Raw genomic sequence first — 12,196 nt, 5'->3', positions numbered from 1 at the left:
GATTGATCACTAAATATTGTTGATTTCATTTGTTTCTCACTAAATATAGGTGAATCAAGTAGTTGATATCAATTTACTCTAATGATCATTGGATTTAGTGCATACTGACTTAGTAAATCATCTTTCCTAACTCAAAATACCATCAAATTGATTAAGTATTATAAATTAATCACTACATATCATTGATTTCCTTTGTTTATCACTAAATATCATTGATTTCCCTTTGTTGATCACTAAATATGGGTGAATCAAGTAGTATCTGTTGCAACTACTATAATATCTGTTGCAGCAAGTGTAGTATTTGTTGCAACAACTGTAGTATATGTTGTAACAAGCGACATAGTTGTTGAACAAGTCCTTACTCTTGTTGGATAAACACAACAAGTTACCCAGTTTCTGCAACAAGTCACTCCACTTGTTGGAAAAACCCCAAAATGTAACTTAGTTGCTGCAACAAGGCCTGTCAGTTGTTGCAACAGATTGCTTACTTGTTGAAAATCTTTTAGCAGTTGGATAAAATCCAACAAGATGCTAGTTGCTGCAACAAGTCCTGTTACTTGTTGGATAAAACACAACAAGTTACAGAGCTGTTGCAACAGATTCATTAGTTGTTGGAAATTGTTCAGCAATTTATTAACCTCAGAATACACACATTTGTGATTGAACACGATCAACATATCATACAAACCAAGTTCACAAACACCAAGAACAGAAATTATCATTCTAAAAAAGAACAACATTAAAATGTCATAAAGTTCCAACAAATAACTATTATTACAACACAGCGCAATTAACAACTATGGAGCATTTCGATTTGGACATGTTGTTTTTTGTGCCAACTGTTTTGCATAAGGAGCATTTGTTTTTTCTCGTTCGCAATGATTCCCAGATTCCACGCCTCCTCTTTGTCCGCCTTCTTCCGAGTTTGCTAGGATCAACATATGGAGGAGGTACCTCTCTCTCTAATTGAAAACTTCTTTTCAAGATTTTTTTTTGGTGGGGTGGTGCAAAAAACAAAAAAATTTCAAAACTTTTTTTAAAACAATTTGTCTTTTTGGGGTGGGTGGGTGGAGTAAAAAACCAAAGAAAAACATTTTCTTTTCAATTTTTTTGCTGGGGGGGGGGGGGGGGTGGAGGGTGAGGGTGGTGCAAAAAATCAAAAACAAAAACTTTTCAAAACTTTTTTTAAAAAATAAACTTAATTTTTTTTTGGGAGGTAGGGGGTGGGGGCGGGGGTGCAAAAAACCAAAAACCAAAAATAAAAACTTTTCAAAACTTTTTTTTAAAAAATAAAATTAATTTTTTGGGAGGGTGGGGGGTGGGTGGTACAAAAAAACAAAAAAAAAACTTTTAAAAATCTTTTTTAAAAAATTATTTTTTTTGGTGGGGGTCGGGGGTGAGGGGCTAGGGAGGGGGCATGGTGGGGGCTGGGGGTAGGGGTTGGGGGTGGTAAAAAAAAAAACTTTAAAAATCTTTTTAAAAAAAATATTTTTTTTGGTGGGGGTAGGGGTGGGGGTAGGGGCAAGGGGTGGGGGTTGTGCAAAAAACAAAACAAAAACAAATCTTTTAAAAATCTTTTTTAAATAAATATTTTTTTTCGTGGGGGTGGGGTGGGGTGCAAGTGAGGGGGCGTGGTCGGGGGATGGGGGCAGGGGGTCGGGGCGTTCAAAAAAACAAAAAAAAAAAAAACTTTTATAAATCTTTTTTTTTTTAAATATTTTTTTGGTGAGGGGTGGGGGTGGGGGGGAAGGGAGGGGGCATGGTCAGGGGCTGGGGGCAGGGATGGGGGTGGTGCAAAAAAAAAAAAATTCAAAATCTTTTTCAAAAAAACATTTTTTTTTGTGGGGGGGTGGGGGGCAAGGGCAGGGGGCGGGGTGGGGGATGGGGGCGAGGGACAAAGTGTTAAAAATAAAACTTTAGGGTAAAGTTGTTAAAAATAAAGTTGAGGGTCAAAGTGTCAAAAAAAAACTATTGGGCAAGCTCAAAACTCCTTAATCACTAATAAAAAATCACCTCTACTCAATAATTAAAACTTGAATCATCTCCCTTCAATTTTAAAACTTAAAGGTCACTTATATTTAAATGCCCATTGTTTCTTTCTTTTAAAATCTCTTTACCTAATAAAACAGCGGGAGATAATTATTTTTCTTCTTAATCATTTTATCAATTAAAATAAAACTACCTCATGTATTTTTTAACAGATAATATATATCATATATATAAGATCATAGTAACCACATCATTAATTTTTATTTAGATGACGATAAAATTCTTTTTTTTTCCTAATAAAATAGAAAGTATTTTTATTTTTAATCTTTTTTGAATTGAAGTAGGAGAAGAATTTGTTGATTTAATCTTTGGTTTTAAAGTTATAATGAAAAGGATCAACAATAACTCCATCGATGATATCTTAAAGATATTTTGTGATTTGAAACAATGTAATAAATTTTCTTGTTTATGGCACTATGGTTATTGTATGTAACTTTAAAACTGAGGATTATATGAGATAATGCTTATGCTACTTCAATTCGGAAAAGATTAAGAAATAAAAATATTTTCTATTTTATTAGGAAAGAGAGTTTTATCCTTATATAAATGAAAATTAGTGATGCGGTTACTATGATCTTATATGTATGACCTATATTATCAATTAAAAAAGTACATAGAGTAATTCAATTTTAATTGATAAAACGAGATTAAGAAGAAAATAAATTACTTCTCACTTTTTTATGAAAAAATTACACTGTCTGTTAATTGGGGTAATAATGCTACCAAAATTGACTCATTTCTTTAATTCTTACAAAAAATTACCCAAACTTTTCTCTCTCTCTCACTCTCTCTCGCTCTGCCTTTGTATATGTTGGTATAAGTGTTTGTATATGTTTGTATATTTTGAGCTATTTTTTGTAATGTAAGTTTTGGGCTATTTTTTTGCAATGTAAGTGACCAACTTGTATATTTCTGAAAATTTTCCCTTTTTTATTAGTTAAAAGGATTTTTAAAAGAAAAGAAACAAGAAAAGGTTTCTTTATAAATAACATTTTCATATAAAAGAATGTGTTTAAAAGAAAAGAAATAATATGTTTATTAGGAAAAGGGCATTTTTGACCCCATAGAGTAATAATAGGGCATTTTTATTTAATTTCGTATAGTTTAAAAGCATTTTTGGATCAAATTATAAACGAAAAGCATTTTTATTCATTTCGCATAATTTTGACCCTTTTCCGTAAAAGAAAAGATAAGAATGAAAAAGCTGCGCATGGAGAGAAAATTTTCTATTCCAGACATCCAGAATGATCAAACTTCGGTACAAACTTTTTGTACTCCCTCCGATCACTTTTACTTGTCCATTTTAAATTTTACACGCCCCTTAAAAATTAATAAATGAAATATATATTTTACCATAATAACCATATTAATTAGTGTATAATCTCATTGGACTTAGAAAATGATTTGGAATTGAGTAATTAATGTTAAGGGAAATTGTGTAATTAATGTTAAAGGTAAAACAAGTAAAAAAGTTTATCTTTCCTTGATATACTAAATGGGACAAATAAAAGTGAAAATTTATACTTAATATAGTGAATAAGTAAAAGTGAACGGAGGGACTATATTGTAATGAAATAGTTTCTTTGGCTTATGGCATCACATGAAAGAGTCAAACACCTGAAAATTTTGATGTACAAATTGAGGAAATTCCTTTTTGTTCTACGGTTTTGAAGCACAATATTTCAGTTCAATCAATATTGAATAATTATCCCCTTCTACCTTTTATTAATTCCTATATATATTCAAACCAAAGAGAGGGAAAACTTGCCTACGCAATTCAATTTAAGACTCGAGCTCATTGGTGAGCAACTGAACATGATGCACACAATTCTGTGCACATAACGCTACTTTTACCTACGCAATTTAAGAATAACTGATTTTTATGAAGTATTTAAAGTTTAGCCCGATGGGGCAAACTTCTACTTCTTGCAAAGACACATGAAACTAAATTTAAAAATAATATGACTATAAATCAGTATGTAAACTGATTGCTCTCTATATAGAATCATCCGCAGATGCACATATACTCTTGACAGAAGACCTCAAGACTATCTAAATGCAAGCGACGCATTGCTTTTTATTTCATACAAGACATTCAAATCTTCAATGTTGGTTCTTTACAAAGGAAAAAAAAAAAAGGAAAAAAGAATAGAGGGGTGATGAAGGGGCCACCAGATCTTTTTTTTTTTTTTTTCCTCTATGCATGGTGAAAGTGACTTCAACCTCACCATGAAAAAATGGGCAGGACAATAAATAAATAAATTAGAGAACTAGGAGGTATGCTCATCCAGCCACGAAATTATGTCACCAAGTACTCGAAGTATCATCTCATCCGGCTCACCCTCGAGTAAAGAATGATGAGCATCCTCATAAAGGATCAGTTTCTTGTCCGAACTACTTGCCTTCTCATACAGTGCTTTGCTGATGGATGGATCAGTCACACTATCATTCTTTCCATGCAATATTAGCAACGGCAGAGAGACCTACAAAATCGTAAAACTGTTAGTATTAATTAGATTTCCTGCCTATGAAAGAATAAGGTTAGAGAAAGGTATATGACCCTGGAGTGCTGACACTTAATGCTTCCATAAAGAAGGAAAACACCATGTTAAACAAACATCACAAGGATAAAGAGCAAGGAACGAATGAGGTATATTTGAAAATCTAGCATAAGCAAAGGTTGCCATCAGTATTCTCTTGCTCTTTTGCCCTACCCACCTCTCCAAAAACCTTTTTTTTTTCTTTTTTCTTTTTTTTCTGTCAGAAATATAATTTGTGATAGAGACTCATAATTGTATACTCTTTTCTACAATATTTGTTAAGCTATGAGCTTGAACTCTTTCTGGACTACACGAGCAGAAGAAGACGTATCACCTAGAACGAATTACAAAGTCAAAACCAGTTATAATGACCAGAAACAGGTAACAACCCCCAAAGATATGCACCGAGGACAATAGAATTTCAAGTTTCCAATTATGGACTAATTGGCATCAAAGGCACAAGGTCCAATCAGTAACAAACAGTAAATGGCGATAATCTATACTACAACAAACAGAAGCTGAAAACATGTGTCACCTTATCTAGTTGTTTCTCGATATCTTGGGTGGTATGCAGTAACTCCACTGCAGTTCGTAAACGGGGTTTGTGCTTGTAAGCAATGACATTATAAGCAGCCTGCATGCAGAAGAGAACATGGTACATTATAACATGAAACCGCGCAAGATACATACATGTTGAACTCAGTGAGTGTTATTATTATGTTTAATAAATCAAGTAATTCCTATTGGAAGCACTTTAACATGCCCTTATGTAAAAACATTTTTCAGGTGAGTGAGATAGCTAACTAGAAATTCCTAAAAGCCCTCTGATACAAAGACTACATACCTGTTCTCTCTTCTTTGCATCTCTGAATGCTAACTCCGCTAGATCCTGCTGCGGAACTAGCTTTTGCTTTGGAAGAAATTTTGCTATGCCCACCAAAATTTGTGTAACTAACCATGGTGGAACCATGTCATCTGCAATCTGTACGACAATACAAGTCATCACTTAAAACAATGGATCCAAGACGATAAGTATCAATGAGAACTGAAAATAATTTCCAGAAACTCACTTTGCACATCGGTGCGACAAGAACAGCGCCATTCCATGCATCAGGTTGCTTCATGTGCACCTTCAGAGCTACTGCTCCGCCCATTGATTGCCCAAATAGGAAGCTTGGTAGGATACATGTCTCTGGATTTTCTGCAACCAGAATTTAACTGTCATTTGCTTTTTCTGTAGTGTGTCCAGAAGAATAAGATAACATTAAGTTATTTTCCCATTCTGGATTTTGATACCTCTTGCCCAGAGCAAGTCACAATATCAACATATATATTAGACGTCATTTTCCTGGAGAAAGTTCTATTGAAGTTTCACGGCAACAAGGTTTTAGCTAAATGCTTAGAGATGCTCCCAGGCACTCTTTCCAAGGCTAAACACTACAGACCCCTTCCAGGTGTCTAGTACTCCTACTCCAGTGGTCTTCTGCCATAGGAGTTCATCTTACTTAGATCCTTTTTCTTTCTTATCTCTGTCTGCACTTTTTTCTTCCATGGAGAACAGGTTGTACTTCAGACAAGGGGGTAAATCATACGATCTAACAGAGACATGGTTTTATTGGGTGGAGAGTGCTAGACTGTCGATCAGATATATGGTTTTGAGCAGGGGAGCTTTACTTTGGCTTTGCAAGAGGCTAAAGGAAGCATCAGAGAACAGAGGGAAAAATCTTCACAGAGAAAGTTCTTTCTCACTGTCCAAGGTCATGACAACAAAAATTTTAAAGCCTCTCCTAGTACCTTTTCACTCGAAAATTCTTGATAAAAAGGAACTGAAGGAGGTATAAGAGTAGCATCCTGTCTAATGTCTTGCTGCTCGAAATACCAAGTCAATCAGAACAATGGAGAGTTCATGAACCCTCTAAAAAATAACAAAGGCCAGAAAGTCAAATTTGGTACCAGGACTTTCGCTTTTCATGATATAATTGCTCTGGAGTTGAATAATGAAGGGAGGAGCATCCTTATGATCTGGTTTCATTACCAAGTCAATCAAAACAAGGAAGAGTTCATGAGCCTCTTCAAAGTCACAACAGCAAGAAAGTCTAATTTGGCACAAGGACTTTCTTGAAATGAGCTTCTCATATCATTTTGTAAAGGAAGCAGAACACATGGGTGCTAAGCTGCTCATCATTTAATACCCTAGTCATCAAAATTGCTTGGCAAAAATGAAGAGGGATGAGGGAACTATGCACCGAAATTATCCTCCAACTTACTGAATAAATAATGAAACTTTGAGTTCAAATTTTCTTTGGAACAGTAAGAGGATATGATCTTTTAAGTTTGTGGCACAGTTACATAGACTTTCAAAACTTTGAGGCCTTTGTTTCATTCTACAAGGGAAAAAAAACACAATATGACATTTTGAAATAGTTCTCTCCTTGAGTGCGTTTTGCTGAATTTGAAACAGAAGAAAAGGTGGGATTATCATAGTGCATGAATCACTCAATAGGCTGACATCCTTCAGGATATAGGATTTGAACTTTATGGGTTCAAATTCGGGATTCTACCATAGCCATTTAGTAGGCGTTTGGATATAGATTTGGTTGAAACTTGACAAAAAGAGTTTTTGAATTTGAAGTTGAAAAATAGTATTTGGAAGTTAAAGTTGTGTTTGCACATGCATTTCACTTGAAAAAAAGTTGAAGTTTTATGAGGAAAAATATCTTCACTTGAAAACTCATCTTCAAAAAGACAAAAATTAACCAAAAAATCTCTCTAATGTATAACCAAACAATGTTTTGAAAATACTTCTTGAAAAAAAGGAAAAGAATTTCATGTCCAATTGGGCCCTAAATTCAATGGGTTCGAAATCTATTCTTTATATAATTTGGTGGATTTTTAACACATATACAGGGTATGAGCCAAAGTTAGAACACCATAGCTAATGCACTAGGTCCACTCCTGCCTAGATTATTATCAGCCCTGAATCCTGATGCAAAACATCTCAGTGAGCTATCTGCTTGAAAATAAAAAGAGGGACATTTAAACTTCAATCCTAAATGAGTCACACAGTGTAAGATTTACCTACTCTAAGTAACATTACAAATTGATAGGATGGACAATTCATTTATGATCATAACAAGCTGAACACAATGGTTTTTTCCTGAAGGTAAGTTCCAGAAGTTAAATCGAACAAATGAACATTTAATCCATTAGCAAGAAACTTTAAGCTCGTGGATTGCTTAGCTCACTAGGATAGTTTCTTCCAATTGAATGTTTGGTTGAAATCTTGTCTTTTGTTTCCTCATGCCTTAAAAGCTTAGCTCTTGCATTCATCAGATTTTGTTACTCTTTAGTTATATCATTTCTTTAAGTAAATTCCAGTTTCCACATTTTACCAGTCTCTCGAACCTATCAAACAAATGAAAGACATGATAAATAAGGTCACTGAGGCAAGTTCTACCTTTCACTTTCGAGTAATGCTCAATGACATCATCAACTAACTTGTCAAAACTTGGTATATAGCCATGAAGACCCTCTGAAAGACCAAATCCAGGATAATCCATGGCAAATACTCCATAACCGGAAGATGCTAATTTTCTTGCAATGCCTAAAAAGGAAGACAAGTTTCAGGAACAATTTTAAAAGAAATACTAGTCTGAGACTTAAAGCATGTTTGTCAACCACAAACCTTCAACAAAAAAAGTGCATGTATCACCATAACCATGACAAAAGTATACCATGGCTTTGGGGGGACTTGTCTCTGGAAGCCAACTTTTGGAGAAGATTTCCAGTCCTCGAGAATTAACCTCATATGACTGTGCCACCCAATTTCAAAGAACTATGTAATGTAAATCACATAACAAATCATGAATATCATAGCAAAATGCTAACATAGGTTGCTATAAATGAACCATATACTTTTAGAGGAGACTCTTCTCATGTTGCTTGGTACAAGTTATACCTAGGGAAAGGAAGACAATATTCAGTCATAGTGCATAATTCACGGTGAATTAAGTCATCTTTCTCAAACTACCCCCTTCATTCCATTTTGAAGAAATTTAGATAACTACCACCTTCATTCCATTTGTTTCAAAAAAAGTAGAACTCTTTAACTAAAACAGACCTTTACAGAGCCCCTTAAAATTTATAGAGCGCTACATATTCATTTACATGAGAGAATAACTATATTTAAAGTAACTGACCTTTCTTAAATTAGTGAAAAAAAATTTAAACAAAGTTTCATGTAATGTCCTGAAATTAATATTCCTCGGCATGGTCCTCCAAAATCTTAAAAAACATAAACCCCTCTTGGCCATTAGAGAAAAAAGATTAATTGATTTTGTCGTATTCTAATTAGAACTAAATATAAGAAAATCAAATGAAGATGGTCGGATGATTGATTGAGGCTTTGCAGTCATAATAACTATCCAGCAACATTTCTATTTTTCTGAATTTTATAATATTCTTTCATGAAAGGTCCAATTTTTAAGATAAGTTATAGGAGTTAAAGATATCGTTACTGACAAAGAAAATCTTGCTGCGCTACAAAGTACACGGAAGTAACTCCATCTGAAACTTAAAGAGAAAAGATGAAAAGAAGGTAAATTCGTAATCTTTCTGAGCTAGAAAATACACAGAGAAGTAATTCACAAGAGATCTTTTTGTTTTAACTAAGAAACATGATACTTCACAAATAAGCTATCAGAACGTTTTCAACAAGACTAGAAAATGAGAATGTAAGAAAAAGTTTACCTCCTTCATCTTCAATCCAGCATGTGGCATCTGCGTGAAAGCAAATAAACAATCATTAAATCAATGAAAACAAGTAAGAAACATGCCACTTCTAAAAGGATCAGTTCCTCATGGGCACTATCCGCGGACACATAAAAATGAGAAAGGCAAAGAAAAGGCGTTTATATAAGTCTCAACTATCATAACCAGATTGCACATATGAAACAAGGTCAGATAAATGATACCAATCCTCAAATACATCAACAACAAGTGTCCTTTCATTATTTTTAAGAATTGAAAGAGGAAAGAGAACAGAAACCAGTAGATTTCCATTTGATACTAAACTGGGTTGAGCTAATTTATAATTGTGTTTTTGAGTTAGTAAAGCTTTAGTTTTTCTGGCCTTATAGTAGCAAAAAATGTAACTGCTGTTTCTTATTACCAGCAAAATGAATTACTGCTGTTTCAACCGACTAATGACAGAAATAGGAAATGGTCAGTCTTGTTATGCCCTTGAACTGCTAAAGGTCAATCGTGAACTTATGCGTTCAATGAACATACCCAGTGAAATCCCACAAAGAGGGGTCTGGGGAGGGTAGAGCGTATGCAGACCTTACCCCTACCTTGGGAGGGATTCAATAAACAGTGAACAACTTAAATCCCTTCTCTTTGAGATGATCTATTTGTCGATGCTTCATATAATCCCGGCAGAATATGGAAGTGTAAAGGGGCATTAGAAACTATTATTAGCCCTGTGAAAGCACTATCTACAATCGACCAAGCTAGTAATACAATCCTATCAAGAAAAGGGTTAAAAGTTTAAACAGGATTACAGACTATAGAGCAAGATTTTAGGTTCCAGAGTACTAGTTCAATCCCTCTGAATTTGACCTCAAGCAAAACCTTTTTTTCAATAATCAATCTCTTAGTCCTAAGAGGGACACTTTTTACTTACATCAACATAAGACAGTCTGTTCAGTCAATTAATCAATCAATCAACAATACCTCAATTCCATCACAAGGAACTATGCCTCAATCACAAAAGTTTTTCTTGATAAGTAACTATACCTCAATCCCAAAACTAGCTGGATAACAATATGAATTCTCTTCTATCAAGTCCCTTCAGTCAGATGCAATCAAAATCCAATCTTTGAAGTTGACTTATAATCTTTCTTTTTCTATTATAACCATCAATAACATTTTCCAATTTACTTAAATTATAAAAATAGTGTCATTCAACAAGCAGCAGTTACAATACCTTAAACAAACAATGATCAATTGACAACTGAATATCCTTAAAGGCATCTCTAGCACAACGCCTGGCTTCCACTTTGTCCATATCAGCATCTATTATCTTCTGCAGTTCTTCACTTATACCTTCAAACTTCACTGGCTTACCCATAACTGCTTTCTCACTTCTTACAGAATTCACTTTCCTGGTTTTGAATGCTACAACAAAAGAAGAAGGAAAAAAAAACAAATCTTAATAATACTCAATGAAAGAAATTGAAGAAAGAAGGTAAAATATTGTGCATACCATCTAATGAGTATCTCCTGAAAAACTTCCCAGGCTTCAATGCCATGACATAATAATAATAATAATAATAATAATGATAGTCAATAAAAATTTGTTTATAATTTATTTATAATAATAACAACAAGGTTGATAGTGGGGTTTTTTAAATTGTAGTCTTGTTTACTTTTCCTCTGTTTGATTGTAGGTATATTAATATTTAATAATTGAGAAAGCAGGAGTGGTGGAATGTGAGATTGATGGTGTCCCATAATTTTGGTAAAGAATTGGATTTTCCAGAAGCGTAATTAATGGACTTTTTTTTGCGCGGATTGCCCTCTTTTGGGTGGTCTTTAAATTTTGCCCCGTGGTCTTTAAATTATGCCCCTCATATTGTTGATCTTTAATTTTTGCCCTGAGTGTTCATATAGAAATTATGAGGCTCTGAGTTCGAACCCCTGCTCAAGCATAAATTAAAAAAAAAAATTGCAAGGCAAGATTTGGGTCGCGTGTATACCGGACCCGACATACACTTGTTAAGGAATTACCAAAGCTATGCCGGACCCGGCATACTCATGCCTTATGGGTAGACTTGGCATAAGTATGCCGGGTTCGGCATAACTTTGGTGATTCCTTAACAAGTTTATGTCGGGTTTGGCATACTTATGGGCAAACTTTTAGTTAAGCCTTAACTAAAAGTCTTTTCCTAGTTATGCCTTATGGGGCAGACTTTTAGTTAAGGCACAACTAAAAATATACCCCTTAAGGTATAACTAAAAGTATGCCCTATAAGGCATAACTAGGAAAAGACTTTTAGTTAAGGCTTGACTAAAAGTTTGCCCATTAAAAGTTTGCCCATAAGTATGCTGGACCTGGCATAAACTTGTGAAGGAATTACCAAAGTTATGCCGGACTCAACATACTTATGCCAAGTCTGCCCATAAGGCATAAGTATGCCGGGTCCAGCATAACTTTGGTAATTCCTTAACAAGTGTATGTCGGTGGGGGCATAGCGAAATTTAAACTCTGCCTTGCAAATTTTTTTTAAAATTTTTGACTGAGTGGGGGTTCAAACCTGAAACCCATGAGTTTTAGCCGAAGGACAAAATTTAAAGATTTCAAATATAAAGGGCAAAATTTAAAGACCACCCCAAAAGAAGGACAATTATGAAAGGTGAAAGTGAAATGTGATCTAGAGTCCGTTTGGCTTAGCTTATAAGTTGATGAAAACTTTCAGTTTTTTTGAGTGTTTAGGTGACCAGCTTCTAAGTCATTTTGTGCTTAAAATAAATTAACCCGTTTAGCTTAGCTTAAAAAAAGCTAACTTATAAGCTGAAAACTCTCTAATTTGGATGATACACGTGAC

General features: G+C 34.3%; 1 protein-coding gene across 1 annotated transcript; it reads right to left on the bottom strand.

Annotated features, from left to right (window-relative positions):
• Positions 1-4,098: 4,098 nt before the first annotated feature.
• On the bottom strand, positions 4,099-11,098 carry LOC132622115 (caffeoylshikimate esterase). Its single transcript, XM_060336649.1, has 9 exons — positions 10,855-11,098; positions 10,576-10,766; positions 9,339-9,368; positions 8,275-8,401; positions 8,047-8,193; positions 5,660-5,790; positions 5,434-5,571; positions 5,125-5,223; positions 4,099-4,532 (listed from the first exon to the last, which is right to left on the bottom strand). The coding sequence occupies exons 1-9, from the start codon at positions 10,898-10,900 to the stop codon at positions 4,320-4,322; spliced, it is 1,122 nt and encodes a 373-aa protein (XP_060192632.1). The 5' UTR covers positions 10,901-11,098; the 3' UTR covers positions 4,099-4,319.
• Positions 11,099-12,196: the final 1,098 nt, after the last annotated feature.

Source organism: Lycium barbarum, chromosome 12 (genome assembly GCF_019175385.1).
Source record: "Lycium barbarum isolate Lr01 chromosome 12, ASM1917538v2, whole genome shotgun sequence".
Lineage (NCBI taxonomy): Eukaryota > Viridiplantae > Streptophyta > Magnoliopsida > Solanales > Solanaceae > Lycium > Lycium barbarum.
The sequence above is the reverse complement of the archived record's forward strand: the minus strand, read 5'-3'. Positions and strand labels throughout refer to the sequence as shown.

Bases quoted from the DNA above. Each gene is read 5' to 3' on its own strand.
- LOC132622115 (XM_060336649.1), bottom strand. From the start codon at position 10,900: ATGGCATTGAAGCCTGGGAAGTTTTTCAGGAGATACTCATTAGATG. The intron at 5,572-5,659 runs GTGAGTTTCTGG...ATTGTCGTACAG, and splicing joins TTGTCGCACCGATGTGCAAA to ATTGCAGATGACATGGTTCC. The intron at 5,224-5,433 runs GTATGTAGTCTT...TTCTGCATGCAG, and splicing joins ATGCAAAGAAGAGAGAACAG to GCTGCTTATAATGTCATTGC.